Source organism: Copadichromis virginalis, linkage group LG20 (genome assembly GCF_057382275.1).
Source record: "Copadichromis virginalis isolate Kocher_CV1m ecotype Utaka linkage group LG20, C_Virginalis_male_GT1.1, whole genome shotgun sequence".
NCBI classification, from domain to species: Eukaryota; Metazoa; Chordata; class Actinopteri; order Cichliformes; family Cichlidae; genus Copadichromis; species Copadichromis virginalis.
Genome location: NC_140637.1, coordinates 30,308,366 through 30,331,545, shown reverse-complemented (window position 1 = coordinate 30,331,545; position 23,180 = coordinate 30,308,366). Strand labels below are relative to the sequence as shown.

The 23,180-nt window shown below is 36.6% G+C and overlaps 2 protein-coding genes across 2 annotated transcripts; one reads left to right on the top strand and one right to left on the bottom strand.

Annotated features, from left to right (window-relative positions):
• The first annotated feature begins 3,340 nt into the window (after window positions 1–3,340).
• Window positions 3,341–13,981, top strand: cd63 (CD63 molecule). Its single transcript, XM_085444988.1, has 8 exons — window positions 3,341–3,514; window positions 4,208–4,296; window positions 11,590–11,778; window positions 11,925–11,999; window positions 12,095–12,193; window positions 12,384–12,527; window positions 13,298–13,381; window positions 13,559–13,981. The coding sequence occupies exons 2-8, from the start codon at window positions 4,231–4,233 to the stop codon at window positions 13,622–13,624; spliced, it is 723 nt and encodes a 240-aa protein (XP_085301114.1). The 5' UTR covers window positions 3,341–3,514; window positions 4,208–4,230; the 3' UTR covers window positions 13,625–13,981.
• A 38-nt stretch (window positions 13,982–14,019) lies between these two features.
• On the bottom strand, window positions 14,020–22,575 carry letmd1 (LETM1 domain containing 1). Its single transcript, XM_085444987.1, has 9 exons — window positions 22,448–22,575; window positions 22,008–22,162; window positions 21,125–21,240; window positions 19,542–19,624; window positions 19,225–19,411; window positions 17,987–18,088; window positions 17,742–17,894; window positions 17,561–17,657; window positions 14,020–15,177 (listed from the first exon to the last, which is right to left on the bottom strand). The coding sequence occupies exons 1-9, from the start codon at window positions 22,561–22,563 to the stop codon at window positions 15,101–15,103; spliced, it is 1,086 nt and encodes a 361-aa protein (XP_085301113.1). The 5' UTR covers window positions 22,564–22,575; the 3' UTR covers window positions 14,020–15,100.
• Window positions 22,576–23,180: the final 605 nt, after the last annotated feature.

The window sequence follows — 23,180 nt, the reverse complement described above, 5'->3', positions numbered from 1 at the left end:
TAGTACTCTGCTCACATTCTGCAACTTCTGTCAGTTCTGTGCTATTGGAAACCGAATTTCCCACCCGAGGGATTAATAAAGTTTTATCTAATCTAATCTAATCTAATCTAGTCTTGATACAGCCTGTTGCGATGATGTTGTTTATTATATTGCTCTCTCTTTTTTTGCTTGTTTTCTCTTTTATCTTTCTCAACAGGTGATCCAGGTAATTGATATATGTTTTTTCTGTCTGTTTGTTTTGTTGGTTTTTGTTTTTATGCCTTTATCACCGTTCCTCTCCCCGCTGTTTTTCTTTCCCTGCCTCTCTTTCTTTCTCCCTTCTCTTTCCCCCAGTCATGTCTGTCCCGTGTGTAGCAAGTGAAAATAAAATAAAATAAACAATAAAAGCAAAGGTGAATCAAATAGACCAATAGAGCAAGGCCGGGATGGTCCATTTGGTAAAGTAAATCCGTTGGGCATCTTTCTTTGCCTTTAGACAATAATTCTGGTTGGCAAAAGAACCAAACGGGACAGGCAGAAAGAAAAAATAAAAAAATTAAAGCTTCAATATTAAAGTTCTGACCTCTTTGCGATCCTGAATAGAGTACGCTAAAACCACTCCATCTGCTCATTTTATTTGTTAAATTGTTGATAATATGCGTTAAGAAAAAAAATCAGGCCATTTTATTACATTTTATGGTCGTGTAACCAAGGGTGATATTTTTGTTTGTTTGTTTGTTTTGGCTGCTAAAGGGGAAAACTGCTGAGAAAAACTCAGCACTAACAGCACAGTGACAACTTCCACTGAACTTCTGTGAACTTCCACTTAAGTTCAGTAATGTCAAACAAGTGTTGCCCTCTTGTGGACATGTAAGTACTTAATCATTATCAAGAGCTTGAATACAAATGAAGTTGTTCTTATCTTCACACAGTGAAATGTCTGTGTAAGTTTTCAGTCATCCAGATCATAGTAGTCTTGAGGGCTTGAATAAGGTAACTCGACGTCTTTAGGAATTTTACCTCTCAAGAAGCCAACTGCATGAGAGCTGAAAGGTCTTGGGAAACGTAAAAATGTCCAGTTATCTTCTTTTTTTCAAGCCCTCAAGACCACACACTGACATATTTAAATGTCACAAGCTGCAAAGGACAAGTGTAATTGATCATATTAATTCATGACTCATTTTTGTGCTCACCCAGTTTTAAGATCCTGGTCTCGCCTTGAAGACCAGGAGGTAGACTGTCATGTGAAGGGTGGTGCAACTGTTTGGGTTAAGCCATCATTACTTCTTTAGTATCACCCACGCCTTTCCTGTTATGAGGAGTGAAAATGACCACCACTTCAAAAGCTTGGCATTAAAGCACAAAGGACTTTTAGCATGTAATTTTAGCAACTAATTGGTGAAGTGTTCAAAGGATGTTGAAAGATACCGCCTTACCGACAACAAAAATAATGTGGACATACACTTACGAAATGCATAAATATATTTTTATGATATGTCTCTAGTGTGATTAGCAAAATTGAAAACATGGCAAACACAACACCTAAAATGTTTTAAATATGCTGAAGCAAGCATTCAGCTCAAAGTAGTGCTACATAAACACAGTGAGTGTAGCTCTAGGCTCCGGTTACAAACTGAACAGCTGCCCTGACCTACTGGCATACGTGTCATTTAATATTGTCAAATGGCGGAACCACATGACGCTGCATTTCACAATGTTATCACTATGTTCCCGCAGCATGCAGAGAGTGTAGCAGCTTTGAAATGTGTTCGTGGAAGGAAGCAAAGTGCTGTTTAATATTTCGCAGTTAGACACTCAGTGAAGGTTAAACTAAAAGCTGCTGCTGTGCATACATCAAATTAGCCAACTGTGACACCATCTGTCACTTGTGTCACTTATTTTATTTTATTTTAAACTAGGTCACACGTATTATTACTACTTTATGGTCTATTCAGGAATGTAGGTTACTCGGGTGGTTTTTGTGTGTGATACATTTATGAACCAACTACACATTTATTACTTTGCAGGTAACAAGGAGAGCACCTAGGATTAGTGATTTAGTTTCCTCTGGAAAACACTGTAAAACATATTTAAAAGTAAGAGAAAAATAATCATATAACTGTTTGCAAATAGAGCACCATAAAAATATAAGTGTTCAGCATTTGAACTGTTTTATGATGACCTGAGGAATACCATAAGTTGAAATGTGTTGGTTAAATAATAAAGTTGTTGTATGAACTAAAGTGTTGCTGGAGGTTTATCTTTATCTGTACTGGATTTGTTCACATCATTCAGACTTTTACCACATGATCATAAATGATAATAATACTTTCTGATGTTATAAAAGCACAGCCTTACTGTAATTTATATGTCACAGGAAGTGACAGTGACTTGAGTGATCACAGCTCATTTGAATTCTTTGTAAATTTTGGTCAGTAAGACACTTAATCACCAGGATAAGAACGTTAGTGTGTAAAATGGGGAAATATATGAGGAGTTCACCTTTCACACATTGTGTTGTAACTTGTGTATTAAACATAACTTGTGTCACACTTTACATTTGCACCCTTTTTTTTAATGGAAGTGAGATAATTTAATAACAAATGGATGGAGATAATCATGGCTTTGTGCACATAGTATACTACTCGTTTGTTGTGAAATACAAACTGGTGCAATTAATGTAGATATTTTAAATCAGTAGCCCTTTATTGATGTATGTGTAAATTTTGAACAATAGCAGCATGTTAAGAGAATGTGAACCAAATTTACAAATAACAAGAAGAGAAAATACATTTTCCCTGACAACCCAAAATTGGTTGTTAATGCCTTACAACGAATTTATATTAATTAGCAGCTTATGACGCTGGTATTTACAACTTGCAAATATTTGTATGAGTGAATGAAGAGAAAGTATTAGCTTTACTCAAAAAATAAGCTATACATAATAAACATGCGCACACAGACAAACAGCTAACATGAAGTGACACTGGGATTATATGATGCTGTGGTCCTAGAGTTACCTCTATTTATACTAATTAAAGTGATCTCTAGGTGACTGATGGAGTTATTTTTATGGATTCAAACTTCCAGACTATGTAAACAAGTCAGGTCAGTTTCTAAATAGATGGATGTATGGGGCTCATTTAAAAATGGGAAAATGAAAGTCAAACTGATTGGTATGTAGAAAGTTCTAGAATTACAGCTTTGCCATATTGGTTTTGCCACACCTCAACCTGACTCCAATTCTCCAATAACACCAACTAGTTAATCAACCGATATATCTTTACATATCCTAACATTAACCGACTACGCTAGAATATTACACAGCAGTAGGAGTTTGCATTTAACGACGGGGCCCTGAAGGCAGCATTGAAGGGTAGAGTTGCGCAGGACAGTAAAAAGGAGGGAGCAGGAGGTAGCAGAGAGCGTGAAAGAAAGAGGAGGGAGTATAAACGGCGGAACGCATCAGAGTCCCCTACAGCTTCAACTTTGTCTTCGCCTTTCGTGGCAAGATTTTAAAAACTTCTTCTGAAAGGTAGGTGTTAAAATAGCACTGAAAAAGTTTTCTTTTTCTCCTAACCGTTTTCCGTCCGGTGTTTTTTTTGGGTCGCTTTCTAAACTGTGCATCTAGCGGTTCCGTTGTCTTTTCTTTTAGACAAAAGAAAAATGTCGCCTAATGTAGATAAGGGTGGTTTATCGTAATTCTTTTAACTTAATTTGTAGACTTATTTGTGTGTATTTAAGAATAATTCCGTTTTCAGACTAACAGCTGTCGGTAATTTGATCTTGGCTGTTTGTGTAAAAAGTTTGACTCGTTGACAAAGCTTGTTTTGTTGCTTGCTAGCAGTGATTAACGGTCAGAGAAGTGGGGCTGTGTGTTCCTCAGACTCTTCTCAATTTACTCCAATTATTAAGTGTTATCCAGATCTGCGTGTTTCCTTAATTTTATCGTGTCTATATATAATGACATTAAAGTACAGTCCTAACATTTTTTGAGACTCCTTCGTAACTTTTAATTAGTAAATCTAAATACAAATCAATCAGCGAAATGTGTGACGCGTTGATCTAACTTTAAAAATATAAATCACCAAGCGTTTTCATAGCAATGAGAGTTAGTATCCTACTGAAAACGAGTCAGCTCTTCCACCCTTCAGCTGCTCGTATTACAGCTGATGTAATCAGTTAAGAATTAAACTTGCAATAAACTTGCTTTCTTTTTTTAATGTAGAAAACAGATCTTCGTCATTCATCATGAGCGTAACAGGAGGAATGAAATGTGTCAAGTATCTAGTTTTCTTTTTCAACTTCATCTTCTGGGTAAGTAGCAGCAATCACATTTCTTTTATAGTAAAACTGGGCTATGAAAAAAAGAAACAAAACACAGCAGAGTGGACATGGAAACCACCTAAAACTAACTGCAGGAAGGAAGGCAACACTGTTGTCTAGTATACGTTTATGTTTTCGGCTTATCTTCTTGATCTTGATCTACACAATATTTTCATTTCAGGACCTTTTTGTCACATTTCTCCTTTTACTAGCACTGTGACTCTGGCTTAAAGGTTGAGCATATAGGGTGGAATCATTTGTAAAATCAGATGATGAACACACACACACACACACACAGAAAGTCACATTACCCATTCTTCAGTTTTGTGTTTAAATCTAATGGGATAATTAGTGAACTTTTTCCAAGATTAGTTCGTTTTACATCACCTTCATGGTGACGATAAGAGAGAGGGTATAAGAGAGGCAGGAATGTGAATCTTATGACCAGATTTCCAAAGTGTTGCAGTACCATGTGACTCCAGATCATTTTTTCCTCCTGCTTAGTCACCCCATAAATTTCGGTAAGCTGGTGTTTGCACAGTTAACTCTAAATTAACAAACTGTTATTTATGATAGGGCAAGAGGAAGTAAAAATGACAAAGCTGTTTTGACGGGACTTCCCTTTAAGTCCCATTATTTAATACTTATACTCGGTAAACAGTTCAGTCTTTACAGCAGCATTTCCTTAAGTCCAGGTGTACCCTGGGATTTTGAGTCAACTGAGCAGTATTGTTTTAAGATGTCACCATAAAACCTAACTTAATCTAAAGAAAATGAAAATGAAATTGTTTTAAGAAAATAATACACAGTTTTTGTGAAGTCAATGGCCTTTAACTCGACAATACAGTCAAAGTTGTCATTGCCTTTATTTCAGATGTTTTTTTCACATTTGAACACTAGCATGCCTTTAAGTTTGACAAGTCTTGGGTAGAGCAGGGCGATGTGACCAAAAATATTTATCACGATATACATTTGAAAATTTGCTATAACAAAATAACGGACGATATAATTGACACTAGACAAAGTACTTTACAACTCCACAACTTTATTAGTGCAAAAAAACAAACAAACCATCAATGTATTTTCACTTAAACAAGCAGCTGTTTTTTGTGTGCATTAAAGTTATATAAAAATGTAACAGTGCAAATGCAAATTCCTTGCTGACAGTTTAACCAAAAGGCATTTCCAGTGGAAATTGGCCGACATATCCTCAGCTTAACCATGTAAAATATCCACAAAACTTAAAAAGAGGTTATACACACACAATACAGTAATATTATGTTGAAGCACGGTACGTATCACTCCGCGAGGCTCCTGCCTACGATAGTCGTAATGCTCCGACAATCCATCAAGCGGTGCAGGTTCGTAGCTTAGCAAAGTTGTACTAAAACATTTGACAGATTTTCAAGCGCAGTGTACGACATAAAATCGTTTCAAGGTCAGTAAACACAACCAGAATTCATACATAAGGCACACGGGATTATAAGCGGCACTGTCGATTTTCAGAAAAATCAAAGGATTGATTTTAAGTGTGCCGTATTTTCCAAAAACAAGGTAATAACGACGGCCCGCTAGCATGCTCTAGCAAAAATAGTGCTTTGTTGTGTATCTGACAGACGAAAGCTAAACCAGTTCCACACCACTGAAGTTGCAGCATTTTTACAAACCAATTCTGGTTCATCCGTTTCATTCAACGATCCGCTTTCGCTCTTCTCATTCTCTGTCACCGCCATGCTTTTTCCGCCATGTTTGTATTGTATTGTATTGTATTGTATTGTATTGTATTGTATTGTATCTTTATTTGTTTCAGACATATAAAACAAAAAACAATATATACACACTACATATATTTTCATTTACAGATACGAATATATATGTAGATATACACACACACACACGTATGTGTTCAGATAAACAAAAAATATATAATGAAATAAAACAAAATCGTCTGACATAATGTAACAATGTTTGGTCTGAAAAGGAGTAGGAAGAAGTATGAACATACTTATTAATTCCTACCCCTGCTCAACATCTTATTGATCCCACATAATTCACCTAATTCCCATCATCACATACTCCACACGATACACGAGGAGAACCTATATAAACTTGGCTACCGTGACTGATATAATTTGGATATAATTTGATATTTTTATACATACAATGGGTGATCATCTTTATCGGTATCATATTCTTCCAAAATCAGTTTTCGAAGTATTTTCATGAACTTACTAATTCCTGAGCATTGCTGTAGATCTATAGTAAAACTATTCCACAGTTTTACCCCATAAATAGTGACACAAAAGGTTTTAACCTTTGACCGTGCTTTAAGAATCCTTAGATTCAATTTCCCCCTCAATTCATAGTCTCCTTCTCTGTCATAGAACATCCTCTGTATATTTCCTGGTAACATATTGTATCTGGCCTTGTACATAATTTTTGCAGTTTTATATTTTATAAGATCCATAAACTTCAGTATTTTTAATTTCAAAAACATGATGTTAGTATGGTCTCTAAATCCTGCTTTATTAATCATCCTGATTGCTTTTTTTTGAATTTTACATATTGGTTGAAGTGCAGTTTTATATGTGTTTCCCCAAATTTCCACACAGTATTCCAAATATGGCAATATAAGTGAACAATAAAGTACCCGGAGTGATTTGGAAGGCAAAAAATATTTAACTTTACTTAGTACGGAGATGCTTCTTGACAGTTTGGCTTGTATATGCTTTATGTGAGGTTTCCAGCAGAAAACAAAGGCACTGCGCGTGCATATTTTACCCATATTCTATTGCGATATTTCATTTTCTTATCGTTGCCCAACATTATACTGGTATTACCGTGAATGGTATGATATGGCCCAGCCCTAGTCTTGGGCACATAAAGTCTACAGTCTAAGGCAGAAATAAAAACTTTTTCTGTTTATTTGTTTTAGGTGGCAATTTTCTCAACTCCTATTAAGAGCTTTTTTGTTGGTCATGAGTGAGCGGAGAATAACAATAAACAGTTATAAACAATAAACTGTTATAGATGCACTTTGGTATTGTTAATTTTTTCCACTTTTTTAGAAGTGCTGTCATTATTTTCATTATTTATTGGGACACCTTATTTCACTCTTCTGGTCAGTATTTATAAACAGTATATAATAATTTAATGTGTGTAGCACACTGATGTAAGTGGAGGCATATATAAACATTATGCTGACGAATTCCGATCAATAATAATTGACTATTACTTTAATTGATTTAATTGATAGTTGTAAATAAATAAATTAGACAGTAGTAAGAAATGCCTCTCGACTCTACGGTGCCTTTCCATATATGAAAATTGTCTACTCAATGACCCACTCAAACATCACAACTCTACAAAGGTGTATTAGGGCCACATTAAGAAAACATATTATAGATCATTTTGAGAATGAGGTGAAAATTTTGAGATTAAAGTCGTAATTGCATTTCGAGAAAAAAGTCAAAATGTGCACACTACATATGTTCTTTCAAGATAAACTGTCACTGCTGCTATAACCTCAACAAAAAGCCTTGTGTAGATGAGTTAATGAAACAAATTGGCACCTTGTGAGCTCCTCCAGGTTTGTGTGGTTTTTCCATGTGACCAGATGCAGCTTTCTGAACCATCCTGAACCATCATACTTATCACCATGCTGTGTTTATGTGCTATATGAGACATCATTTCCTTCCTTGTTACTAGAAACGATTCTGAAGTGCGATTTTTAATGCAGTTGTCAGGAAACAACAACTGTAAATAATCTCCACATTTTGATCTTTTTCTCAAAAAAGGTCAAAATGTGTATTGACACTGGTTACTGACAACTTACTACTTAATAATAACTAAAATTGATCCCTGCACGCTAAAGAAGAAAGTATAACAGAAAAATGAAGAAACATGTCAGTGTTCACTCACTGATAACTCCCCATATAGGAAATACTCAGTGGATTTCGCAGTGTTGAGCAGTGGTTTGACATTAGGGGTGGGGGAAAAAATCGATACTGTGTAGTATCGTGATATTTTGTTTGCTAATAATGTATCGATACAGGGACAGCAGAAATCGATATTTTGTTACAAACAATTTTTTCGTGGACTGGAACATGCTCTGACTTCAGAGCATGTTGATCAGCTCCTTTTTCTGAGCAAGAATCCTGACATTCCTTTACTGTCCAAATGTGTTTAACTTTTTTTTTGGCAGCAATAAACATGACAGTTTATTTATTTTAATTTAAGACATGTTTTATTTTAATGAAGTTTAAAACTTTTTTATTTAATGTAAAATTATAGTTTGTTTTAATTTACTTTCAAATTCTTCAGTTGCTGAATGGGCTGCATAGTTTTCATAAATTGCATAGTTCAGAATAGCTATAATTGTACCAGATGGTTGCATTCAGTTAAGTTGGACTAGACTGTAATACAAACCGTTCAGTTTATAAAACTGACTGAAATGAGAGAAAGACTGAGTGTGAGACTTTGATATTAGATAAAATGAATATTGATAAAGTTTACCTTTATGTACAGAATTTGCATATCGCAAAATATTTTTAAAAATTGCAATAATATCGTATTGTGCGTTAAGTATTGTGATAATGTCATATCGTGAGTTGTATGGTGATTCCCACCTCTATTTGACATGTTGTGAAATTTCCTCAGCTGGTTGCACCATTATGTATTTTGACATCGCTTTGCCTTGTGGGAGTGTTAGTAAAAAAGGATGTTCGTAGCCATAGACTGACTGTTTTTCTAGCCCTTTGCCACTTTTTCTCTTTTTTTTTTGTAGATTGAAGTTTCATTCGCTCAGGCATAAAAGACATATAGGTTTTTGGATTTCAAATAAAACAACTTTTAAAATAATGCATACAGTTTCTTAAAATAAAGAAACAGCCACTCCCTTATCTGTTTGCGGAACGATCATGCTGACTGTGGTGACCGCAGTGAGTCGTGAAAAATTAATGCTGTGAAACTGTGTGTATTTGATTGGCTAGTTTCTGCGTCTGGTTCATACATTTGTCTTCTCCCTTTCAGTTCGAGTAAGATTTTAAAATTACTACCTGAATTCTTTTTACTATGGTTGCTGAGTTGTGATACTTCCTTGTAAAAGGACTTTGGTTACACCTGTAGACACTGTAAATAAGTAAACTGGAGCCTCATGGTGAGTGACCTGTGAGTTTCAGCCCTATTGTGTTGCTAGTTTGCGCAAGTTTTTCTTGATTTTCAGATCAGAGTGGCAACACAACTAGTGCCTCTGGCTGAATAACAGACATTCGAATAGTTTCTGGAGAGAGCTATTGAAAATCTATTCAGTACAATCTTCTATATCTTTTCAATGATAACCAATTCTGATGAGTGTTGTGAACTCTTTTGATTGATTGATTGATTGAATCTTTATTTTGAACATGTTGAAAAAGTACAACAAAATAGAATTAAAAGAGACAAATGAACACAGCAAAACAAAAGGAAAACGAGCAACCACAACTCCAAATAACGTTCATGTTCAAAAAGTCTTAACAGCACAGTTGTTTTGTACGTTAATCTCACAGTCTGATCTGCCTGTTGATTAGCTCTTCAGTTGTGAGAGCAAGAGAGCCACCAAATTTTGCCACAGCTTCCTTCTCAGGAAACATGAAGTATACTCTCTTCTGAATTTCTGTGACTTTCTGGGCTCTGCTTGGCTTCTCTGTTCACTCCTTTATATTTTGTCCTACACCAACCATTAGCTGTTTGTTTGACTCAGGCTCAAATATTTACATTGGTGGAGCCAACACAGAAGGATCTACAGTAGCAGCCAGGTCTTAATATGAATAGCATAGCAAACATGTGACTGACACTGAGGCTGGAGAGGTATCAGGTTGTCATACTGGTATGAAAACATTTATTTTCCCTTAAATGTTTCAAATATTAAACCCCTACAATAGTGAGCATACTGTTGGGAGCTGAAGTTGTTCTTCAGGGACTCCCAGTGGTATCTCCAGCCACAATATATTTGTTTTTGCCCTCGCCCATGTGTATCAAGAACAATAAAAACAGGTTAATGAATAATTTAATCTTACTCACACCTTATACAAAAGCTTTAAAATATCTAACATAGGTCTACATTTTACAGTTTAGCAATTTTTATACTGTTAGTCATTCGAAACATGTTTGATATGGCAAATAAATAACACCTGTTCTTTTATATATATATATATATATATATATATATATATATATATATATATATATATATATATATATATATATAATTTTTTTTTTCTTGAAAAAGTGCACAACTGAACAATTGTTTATCAGAAAAGTAGCAGGACTGAGTTAAAAGGGAATAAAAGTAAAAAGAATACAGTTTGCTCAAGGACACAGCTGATTGCGGTCAGACATTAGTGTTTGTAAAAGATCGAATGAATTGCTCTTATCACCCAAACCAGACAGTGACACTGTCATTGTATCATCTGATCGTTTTACATCCGCATTCAGGGACTGAAAAATGTTGCAACTTCCTCTTTTGTTTTAGACCTTTCTCATGTTGTTTGCTTACATGAAATGAAAAAGTACAATAATATAAAAATCAAATTGATTTAATGATACCATAATCAGATTATTTTTTTTTTCAATCTTTAAAATTTGTAGTAGCTATATTAAGATAAAAAAACTTGTCTTGGGAAATTTGTCCCCCCTTGAGGTGGCTGTAGGAAGCAGAGCAGGTCCCCTACTGATCGGAAGGTTAGTGATTTGATCCCAGGCTCCTCCAGTCTGAATGTCAAGTATCCTTGGGCAAGATATTAACCCCAAGTTGCTCTCCGATGCATCCATCTGAATATGAATGTGTATGAATGAAGCTAGGAAGCACTAAGTATAGAAAGAAAGTGCTTGTTTGAATGGGGGTGATTGGGTGACTGTGGCATGTTGTATAGAGCGCTTTGAGTACTCCAGGAGACTAGAAAAGCTCTATATAAGAATCAGTCCATTTACCATTACCCCTTGGCATTGCTGCCAACTGTCAGAGAAGGTTAACATACACCTATTAAAGTAGTGGTATTCACCCTCCATAACTGGCACACAGGTGTGACACTTTCTAGATTGATCCCTATCAAAGTCAAGTACCTGGGTGTATAAAAACACAAGTGTATTTGGTACAGTTTTATTGTTTAGCTGCTAATAAGAATCAAATTATTGTTGCTTTTCTTTGCTATCATACTTTTGTCAAATAGCCAAATAAAATATTACATTACAAATTATAAACCTTTCCCCATGAATTCACTCTAGCCTAACTTCTTATTCTTGCAGCTATGTGGCCTAGCACTGATTGTGGTAGGAATCATGGTTCAGGTGTCGCTTAACAAAACCCTCAAGATCACTGATCCCACTGCCTCGGCAGCTCCCATTATCCTGATCGGAGTTGGTGTGGTGATTTTCTTCATCAGCTTCTTTGGTTGCTGTGGAGCCTTCAAAGAAAACCACTGCATGGTCACCACGGTAATTCACACAGCACCATATGCAGTAACTTTGTTTTTGTTAACTTTTTTGCACGAGATTTCATTGTAAAAATTGCTGTTTATTTGTGTGACAACCACTCAGGTAGATCATTCAATTCCTCATTCGTTCCTTTTCTCCTCCCTCAGTTTGCTGTCCTTCTCTCACTGATTGTTATCGTTGAGATTGCAGCAGCAATTGTTGGATACGTCTTCAGAAACAAGGTAAGTGTTGAATACATCTGTTTTATGTGAGTCCCTGCAGAAGGTGTGGTTTTAATTTGAGCTGCAATGTTGTGTGTGTTGTGCCTCCCGTGTAGCTCTCAACTATCGTCCACGATAGCGTCACTGAAATGATCTCCAAGTACGAAAAGGGTACACCAGAATTCAAAGAGACCGTGGACAATCTTCAGCATAACGTAAGTTCACTGTAAATGTTCCTGTTCACTGTTTGGTTAGTATGGTACCACCCTGTCAAAACATTTTGCATCCTGTTGGTAAGTTTCGTGTGACAGGATATTGTTGCTGTTTGCACAATGTGTTCCATATCATTTTACTCTACATCTCAAGTTCATAGCTGTTGTTCATAGACTTGTTTGCATTTTCCAGCTGAAATGCTGCGGTGTGAACGGTTCTTCTGACTGGGAAAACTTCACTAGCAAAGGAAACTCTGTGCCTGACTCATGCTGCAAGAATGTCACTAAAGGCTGTGGAATAGGAACCATGACTGACTCTGACAAAGTGTATCAGCAGGTAAACAGGGGTCAATTTCTTTCTAAGTTTATTTAACCTGAAATTCACTTTCTTAATTCTTAAGTCCTGTTTATTTAGTAAAACATCTAAGTTATCAGCATGTTGCTTAAATAGGTAAAAAAATATATATATCTGGCAAGCTAAAGAGACATACAGTAAATAATTGTTACCAAACTGCAACTGGATGGCATGTAAATATTAGAAACAGGACTCCAGCTGCGTAACAGTCTTGCTTTGTGCCAAGCACAGAAAAGGATTAAAGGATTTGGAACTGCAAACTCATCTGCTAATGACTGATTGATATGTTGTTAGGCAATGAGTGCGCACTAGTTAATCATCCTTTGTGAATCCAGTAGTGAGCATAATTTACAAAATGGACTTTGTGCTATTAAATGAGTGTCTGAGGTCATAAACTCTTAAGGAAAGTGTTTGAGGCTACAAAGCAAAGAAGCCTAGTGCTGTTTTCTCACAGACTATACAACTGGCAAACAGAGTACCTCCAAAGTTAAATCTTTGAAACAAATTTTCCACCAGGAGATTAGTGACTAAAACAAACAAACAAAAAAAGATTTACTGCTTTACGTGCACGAGAAAATGGTTGAGCTAGCTGCTCTCATTGTCACACTATGTGATTTGTAGAACCTCAAATGTGGAAGGAGGAAAGAAAAACGAAACGGCAAAAAGCCCACAAGCATACAGAGTGTACTCTGAGTTAACCTTTCTCAGACACAGTGGAGATCAATTCTAACTTTTCTGTTTGTTCTCTTTAGGGTTGTAGTGCTGCTATGGAGACATTTCTAAAGAATAACATCTTATGGGTGATAGTAGCAGCGGTTGTCATTGCTATCCTGCAGGTATGTAACACCATTAAACAAAATTTGCTCTTAAACTCAAGAGTCTATCAGCTCATTTTAGTTTCCTTTGTTACTATGGTAATGTGTTGTTGCTCATCTTGCTTCTGGACTCTACAGACTTTTAGTTTTTAAAAAGTTGTAAACAAAAATGATGACCGTTTTCTCTCTTCCTTCCAGTTACTCGGTATTGTGTTTGCCTGCTGTTTGATCAAAGGCATTCGGGACGGCTACGAAGTTATGTGATCGACACCAGAAGAGGAGTTGACTGTTCGGGCTACTCACAAAGTTCTTCACTTGGATATTTTAAAATGTTCATCATACTTTCCACATATAACGCAGAATATAATTTTCTTCATACAGATAATATTTTCATAGTTAATGGCTCTGCTTTGATGCTGTACATGGAATGGAAATGGAGATTAATGTACAGTGTCATATTAGCATAAGTGAATGTTCTCTCTTAACTTTGCTTGCTTTGTTGTAAACATGAGTTTATTTTGGTGTTCCTGGATCTGTTCTAAGCTTTGAACTGCTTTGGTGTTTATACGTCGTACTGGGTTCCAGTTTTTAATTTTTTCATTAAAGACCTTTTTAATTTCATCTGAATTTTCTGTATAAAGTTATACAGGAGGAAAATGCACCTTTAAGATTTTTATTTCAGACACATTTCCAAGATATTGTATATAATATTGGCACAACACAACACTGAACATTTGCAGAGCAAGTAATAAAAAAAATCTTAAAAAACACAACATAATTTTTGCATCTTCTATTTCAGATAAACTCTGTGTGCTCTTGCAAAAGGCACAGGAAGCGATGACATGTTCAGTTTTACACTTACACAAGTCACCAGCAGATACAACAGGAATTTCCTCTTCGTAGGAGTAACCAGAAAGCAGGCGAAGGGCTTACAACAAATTTTGCACTTAAGTTAATGTCATTCCAGCCTTTCAAAAAAATAAGAAGGTAAACAATAAAGTGATATCTTGTCAGAAATGTGTGCTGTGCCACAAACCAAAAACTTTGAGAACGTGCAAGACGTTCAGCATCTCATCACACAAGCAAGCTTCAATGACTTTACAGCTGGGCCACCAGTGGGCTTTTTCTTTACATAGTTACTCTCAGGGACTTTCATATTGTCTACTGCTGTTTGACGTCAACCAAGTTATAACGCCTCTTCATCTCCACATTACCCACCACAAGTCCTGTTACCCACAACCTTGATCATGGTAAACAATATTCAAAGTATGTAAAAAAAAAAACACAAAGTGAGGTACTGGCATGAAAGAACACAGGACATGTTTGATGTGAAATGTAAAAACAAACATGCCCATCTTAATGTAATTCTTTTAAATAGAATGTGTCTGAGCATATCACCAAACAAAAAGAACTGCTGAACTTAAATAACATGTATCAGTTCACACATGCAAACAAGGTTCACATATAGCAATAGATAATCATTACATTACTTCCACATCACCAGTATAGCACTAATGTCTAATAGATGACAATGGATTCATCTTGTTTTTAAATGCTATTAACTGCAAAGGCTTCTTTTTTGTGGTAAATCCTTTGAATAGAAATGGTTTCTTGCCAAAAACACCCTTAAAATGTTGTTTACTTTCCAAAAAGGAGCTGTTGAAAACCTCTTGGAAAGTTTTGCTTTTCATTGCACGTAAGAGAGTATAATCACAACAGCAGATAGCATGTGGCTTCCTGTCAGTGATGGCTGGGACCACTTGGGTAGTTTGCAGAGAGAAACACAATGCTGTGCAAAAGCAGTGACACCTCTGAGTCTGCAAAAATGAAAGTAAAAAATACATGCTAATGTAATAGCTATAAAATAATCATGCAACATTTAGGAAATACTTAAAAGGTCTTTTAAAGCACCCCCCAAAATGCTTTAAATATAACTCAAAGCCTGATCTTTAAGTCACAAAAGGTAGTGGATATTTTGTCTTGACTATTGTACATAGAACAAGTAGTTCCTATATTGTTTAATGTGTGGAGACAATGTGCATTTATTACATTAGCTAGTTAGCAGATTTAGCCTCTAAACAGTTTTTCAAGCCTCCCGTTATAACCTAAAAGAGCCAAGATTTTTGTGTCCGGCCGCTACTTAAGAATGCAGAATATCTTGATAAAGCTGATTAAAAAGATAGACAATAGCCTGATGGTTTCCAGATGCATTTTGGCAAATGCAATCCCTCTTGCTCTCATTCTGAATTGTACTTGGATTAAAAGCAAAGCCTGCTCAAATGTAATTGTCAGCAGATTCTGAATTATGAGAGAAACAAAAAATGCTGTTAGTGTCAAAAAAAATCTTATTCCTTGACTTGGCATAAATCTGTAGAGCAGCAGATTGTGCACTTATCAGGCTGTTCACACTGCTTTGTTAGGGCCATAAGCTGTGCACCAAACACCTCCTCTAGAAAGTTCACCGGCTCATCATCTAGGGTCATGTACTGAACAATAAATGCAACATGCACAGGTAATGCTGAATTATATTGAATTTTGGTTCCAATTAAATGCCCTTTCAGATTAAGTATTTTTTAAATGTTTAACTTTAGAGTAAAGTCCTGCATCAGTGAATGAACTGAGTATTAACATTCAAGTACAAACAGACACTTCATATTCAAATAAGAATTAACTTAAATAATTTTCTGTTCTGTCACTACACATGTTCTTGAGTGAGACCGTTTCTGGAGCTACTTTGATACTACTGCAGTACATAGAAGGAGAAAGACTTGGTTACTCTTCATAAAGATGATTTATATGTTAGATAAACATGCAGTATATTTCATCAGCCATTATCTGCAGGGTGTTTCATTTGTTTAGAGCGCAGGTGTTGAACTCCAGGCCTCAGTGGCCTGGTAATGAACGAATCATTTGATTCAGGTGTGTTGACCCAGGGTGATATCTAAAACCTGCAGGACACCGGCCCTTGAGGCCTGGAGTTTGACACCCCTGGTTTACCGAAACAAAAAGTGGAGTGCCATCTGTTGGAATCATGTCAAATAGCAGTACAGACTCATTCCACTCATTTGGCTACAGATACACTGGAGTTTAGTAAAACTGGAACAGAGATGATTTGTGGGACAGTCTAAGCCTTATACACTGATCAAAAAATTAAAGGAACACTTTTTAGGAACACTTCTGGGATGTTGATCTGGTCAGTTAAGTAGCAGAGTGTGTTTATAACCATTTTCAGCTTTTTTGGTGCACTGGAGGGGCACCAATGAGACAACCATGAAAATAGGAATGATTTTACCTCATGGGGGCAAGTGACATTTTTACCCTTCTCATCTTTTCTGACAGATTTTTCACTCGATGGCTTGGGTCAGTCTCACTATTGGTAACATGAGGCAATACCTGGGCCCTATAGAGGCTGCACAGGTAGTCCCACTTCTACAGGATAGCACATTAATGTGTACAATTTCCAGAAGTTTTGCTGTGTCTTTCAGTGCAGTCTCAAGAACAGGTGGATTCCAGGGGACAGGCTGTAGAAGGTCGTTAACCCATCAGCAGCACCGGGATCGATTAAATTTTGGCAAAAAGGACGAGCCTGTTAAATAACTTTTTCACTTTAACTTTCAGGGTGTCATTAAATTTAGCCCTCTGTAGGTTGATACTTCCATGTCCATCACACAGTATGCCATTCTTTCATTCCTAACATATTACCCAGTCCACATCAATATCTAGCGCGATTTCTTTTCGGATGTCCTTTCAAAGTGTTTTTAATGTTTTTGAGCAGTGTACATCCAACAGATGTGCTGCACTTCAGCTATCCACAGCATCCACAAAGCACATCAACTCTAAATTGTGCTCCACATACACATGCATAAAGCCAGAACTTTAGTTTAGGCTCATATTTACTTACATTTTGAACTATTATTTTGTTTTATTTTAATCCATGGTTTTTCTGACTCATTATGGACATTTTGGGGCTGACTATACAGGTAAGCACAGTAGAAGCAATCAAGTCTCAGCTACTTTATTAGGGAGAAATCTGTGCAATATTCTGTCTGGAAATTTCTCTTCACATAAATCCTCTTAAGGAAACAGGTAAAGTTATTTTTATTACAGTTCTGGTCATTTTTCTTTGGCTCTCATCAAAATCTTTAGGGTAGGTGACAGAAAAAAAAGAATCTATACTGCAAATCCAAATAATAATAATACCTTTCAATGAGCTTGACACCTGTAGCCACTGGGACAACCATTCACGACACTGGTTAACACCAAGAACATCAGCATTGAGGCCCCTTAGATAACATGCCTGAAAGGAGAAAAACATCAAGTATTTATAAAATGGCTTAAAGAGGAAGGCACTCAGTATATAAAGTCATGGAGAGTGATGGACCTGTCTGAGTTCAGAGTCATTCAGCTGGTGAACGCCCAGTCTGCTGAGGCCCCGGTCCAGTTGGAGCAACTCCAGCCCGTGGCTGCTTAGCCGCTGGCCAATCAAGAAGCCGGGGAGCCGTGGCGTCAAGAAGAGCAGCGGGCTGATGTGTCTCTGATTAGCCATAAAAACATGAATACGAAGGCTTTACTAAGCCTTTTGCATTCCTGTTAACTGAGACAGAAAATTGGAGGAGTTTTACTGACCATGTGATCAACGCTCATTCTCCTTATACCCAAAGGAGGTCCAGAAAACAGGCTTCGGATAGCAAGGATTTCAGACGCTTTGGGGTTTGCTCCACTTTGGACCTGAACAAATATCAAACATACATGTACTGGTTAGAAATGAACAGATCTGCAAATCTGTACTGTTTCACACAGTTCACAGCCAAACTTTGTGGCGTTTAGGCACCATCATGACTGACTCCTGCAATGTTTATTAAACTGAAGAATGAGAACTAGGGTGCACTTACTATTTGTGCATCCATAATGAACAGTTTAAAATTTAACAAATAAGTTGTAGTTTTCTAATGAAAAGAAATGACAGTTATCCTCGCAAACTGGCCAAGTATCCCAGCTATGTGTCCAAAGTTTGAAGTGAAAAACTGCGCGAAAGAATACTTAGCAGAGCAGAAAAACAATGCACTATTTTAAAACCACTGACAATTTAGAGTGAGGATTTCCATTGTCTTAATAAGAGGGGGGATACATTAAATAGCAAGTGAGGAGTCAGTTTTCACAGTCGACATGGAAGTGGGGAAAAAATTGGACAGCATAAGAATCTCTCAGACAGAACTGTAATGGCCAGATCACTTGCACAGATCATCTTCAAACCACAGGTATCAGGTGTTTCCCCAATAAGCATGGGTTAGTACTAGAAGCAGGCCAAGCACAGACAAGCAACAAGATTTCTTGGGTGCTTACAAGATTATAAGCACCCAAGAAAGCTGACAGGACACATGCATGGAGCACAATAACCACAGACAGGTCATAGTGCGCATGCTCTCGGCTCTCCACCACTAAAATCTACCCAAATCATCAGCTGGATAGCCTTTAGTGATTATGCAAGTGCAAAGCTGGGTTATTGAGCAAGGGAAGAAGATGGATCAGTTTGATGAGTCACATTTTCTCTTACATCATGTGCACGGCCAAGAGGATGTGTGTGCGTGTCCTTAACTTTGGAAGAGTGCTGGCAGGATATGCTACAGATTTAGTGCAAGACAGTAGAAGAAAAGTGATGTCTGGGCAATGTTCGGCTGAAAAATCTTTGGTTCTGACATTAATGAGGATGTTACTTTGAGACATAATATCTAGTTATTCCCTGATAACTTGTGCTACATTCAGGAAGATAACATTATAAGGGGCCACACTGTAAAAACTGTTCGTGAATGATTAGTGTACTTTGAAAGCAGAAAGGAGTACTGCTACACATTCCCGATACTTACTTTTGCACACAGGTCCTTAAGTTGTCTCTGTAAGTGACCATTTTTGACCTGCTGACTCGTGCACTCAAGTCCTTTGAGCACCGGCCAGTGGTGCCGAGCTCTGAGGGAGTGGTACACTCTCCGAAACTCCAGCTGCTGGCTGGGAGTCCAGAAGTGAGGGATCAGGAGCTGACGGGGGAAGAAATACCTGTCGATGCAGGAGGAGGTGTTGTTAGCAGAGTGAGGCACACTAAGTGACAGAAAATGATTAATGAACAGGGACAGCAACATAAATAAGCCTGCAAATCAAATGAGATGGTTATTTCAAGAGGACTCACATCAAGACAAAAACCAGGTAGTTGGCAAAGGGAGGGATGGATATGATCACCAGCGGGATGGCCTTGATCAAGTCTCTGCGAAACTGTCAAACACAAGTCAAGTGAGCCAAGTTACTGTGAGACATTACAGCCCTGAAACACTGACAATGCATAAACTAAAAATACTACACTGCCATAAACACAGGAATTGAAACTCTACCAAAATCTACACTAATTTATGAGAATGGGTGACTAAACGCTAATCCCTCCCCTTAAAGGATGCTCTGACAGTCCTCACGATTATGAAATTCTTTTAAAATACCATTAGTATTTACTCAGAGCGATAGCTCAGATTGAATACCTGACGTACAAAATCAGAGAGATGAATCGGCTGAGATGTATGGAGGGGAGAAAGTGGGATTATCGGGAAAAGGATGCAGAAGATGAGGCTGACAAGCAAGAAAAAAACAAAAGAAAAAGGAGCTTTACGGTTGTTTTGACAGGAAACGCTGATGGTTGGCATGAAAAGGGAAGATTTAGAAGACAAGAAGAGTTGGAAACAGACATTCCACTGAACTAATCAAAAAGAAGAAGCTGCCAAAAATAAATAAGAGCATTGCTTACATCAGCATTACACATTTTTCAATGCTGATAAAGTAGATGACCTCCTCTACCTCCTGAGGCATGCCATCCCACCCCTAATGAAGTGCTAGCATCTTGATAAATCCTCACGCCTGTTAACCTAATACCAGACAGAATTAACTCATTATGACCGGTTCAAACAGTAGGTGTTTGTTTTTTCTTTTTATGGTTGATTTAAGCCTTTTCATTTTAGGAGTTTAAATTAGAATATATTAATTTGTTATTTTGATCTTGAATTCTGTTTTTCTGTCTATTTATTCTTTTAATGAATACAAACTGATGGCTGCACTAAATAATATGATAGTTTATTTGCCTTTAAAATTTTATACAGTTTTGCCAATTAGTGTCAAAACAAAATAGAACTGGTTTTATTTGTGTGCATGGAGATGGTGTTAACCCGACATGAATTCCCATTGCCGGTATTACACTAATAATACTCCAATCGATAATCTAAATAAAATAGGATTATATTGGATTTTCTGTGACAAAATGCATCACATTTTGGTAGATAACGTGATAGAAAACGCAACTTTTTTTTGCTAAGAGTGAATGTATGAAGGAAAGGATTTTTAAAAAGATCCCAGATAAAAAAAAAAAAGCAGAGGGAATTTCTATACAAGGGAATTTCTTTTTGCAACCAGGGTTCGCCTCCTGCTGGCCATTAGATAGAATGCAGTCAAAAGAAAATTTTACACTCAGAAGCAATAGCATCATATTAACAATCAAAATCAAGTATATTCCAAACTTTTGCAATTTGAAAGATTAAAAAAATCAAATAATGTTTTTCTGACTTATTGCAGATTTAATAATAACAAAATAAATGTAATTATATTTAATACAAATTTAATAATAATAAAGAAATTACTCATTTTCACTGAGCTATAAGCAGTTTGATTCCCTCCATTTCTAATATGTGTGGAAAATTCTGATATTTCTGTGTGCAGTGTGGTAAACAGACCCACCTGTCTGAGTTTCTCCATGTCCCTGTAAGGCAAATCCTGGAACTTTACTCCATCAGACCACATTTTTCCTTTTATCCTCCTGATATCTTTGGCATCTCGGAACAGTAGCTTGAATCCTGGAATGAGTGACAGAAAAATTTGTTTTAAATATTACTGTAGATTTTAAAAAAATTATTTGACTCTTAGAACAAAGTGCTTTGTAGCATGCTGTTTATTTAGACACCAACTCCTTAGCCTGCTTGTACTCTGTAGATGTTCGCTTTAGATTGGGGCCACAAAATGATGTAATTGTATAATCATTTGTATATTACAAACAGTATGTAGTATGCAATGTTTGTTTGCTTGTTTAATGCAGTTTTAATAAAGTAAAATGAAAATTTGACTTGCAAGACCTGAAAAAAATAAGCTCGGGTAAGTGATGGACAAGAACAGTGTTTTCTGGATATAATGCTGCTGATGGGGTGATGTTTGAAAGAAGACAACTGAACTTCTTTAGGTTTTTGAAGACATTTCACCTACCATCCAAAAGGCTTTTCAATTCTAGAACAAAAGCAGACACACCTATACAGGAAGTAAAGACCCTGAGGACCCTGATGTTAGTAGACCAGGTGAAACGATCATATTAAGGCCATGGAATATGAGAAATCTGGCTATTAAATGTCTTATTTTAACTCCAGATTCTGATCATGAGTTGGGTCTTGAATTCTCTCTCTCAGCAACTTTCATCTTCAAAAACCTTCATATATAAGGTGCCTATGTACTACAGCAGCCTGTTTCCTGGTCCCTAGTCAGGTTTCCCAACCTCATTGTTGGGCTAACAACACTCACAGGGCTCTCCTGCAGTTTTTTGGAGACCTCAGGAGTGAGTAAACCGTGAGCTTACCTTCCACGAAAGTGTGATAGAGCAGAAAAAAGCGGGGAAATCGCTTTTTAAGGAAATCTTCATATTTGGTATTAGCCCACTGGAGTTTGGAGGCAACATAACGAGCAAAACCTCGTCTGACTTCGGACGATGAGTAGTGTCTACACAGGGGCAGTCTGTCAGAGAGGAAAGATATCTGTCATTAAAGGAATAAAATAATTGTTTGTACATTAAAGAATTAAACATGATTACTCTTTATCGTTGGGGTATGCACCGATCACGATATAATAATTGCTCTGATGAAAATATCAACAACGTACTTTATTTTTTATTTTAAATTTTATTTTCAATATCTCTTATCAGCCGGTAGGTATAGCTAGCTTAGCAAAGGTTTACGAAACACGAGTAAAACAAAAATGATAAATGATGGAAGCGACGATGTTAATCGGCTTCATATATACCTGAACTGACAGACCACGTAGGGAGAGTAAAGACCATGTGTTATCCTGTTTTTACCGAGACGACAGTGTCGGATTAAAGACAGTTGACTACACAGACTCGAACAGGACAGCGCCATGTTTGACAGGCAGCGCACTTACCGTAATGACGCTCATATACAGCAAAGATTAAAGTGAGTCAGTTACCGTAATGGAAAAAAATGGTGCCAGGGTAAATAAGAGTCACATGCTACTAAGTGTGTAAAATGATGGCAAAAAATAACCTTTTTTGTTTTATAAATGTAAATAACCATTCTAAAAACACTGACTCTTTCATATTTTAATGAACCATCTATTCACAAAATAAAACGTCTGCTTTAATATAAGAAAAATATGATATGATGTGATACAAATAGGTCCAGTTACAAATAAGTATTTTATTATAAGTATATTACATTTTGTTGTTTTTCGCTGCTCTAATACAATAATTTCTAACCTTTTAAGATCACTAAAGAATTTCAGATTTTTTCTTATTCTTCATACTACTTCTTTGCCAGTAGCTGTGTACTTTTACGTTAGCATTTTACTTTGAGTACTGGAATTTTACATGTAATCAGTAGTGTCTACTGTATGTACTCTTACTTTTGCAGTTCATTTAATTTAGCAATCCTTCCAAAAGTCAGTGCAATTTAATTAGCATGTTTTATTGATGCTATTTATCATCTTTACTTAAAAATGAGTGGGTAGTTTTTGCACG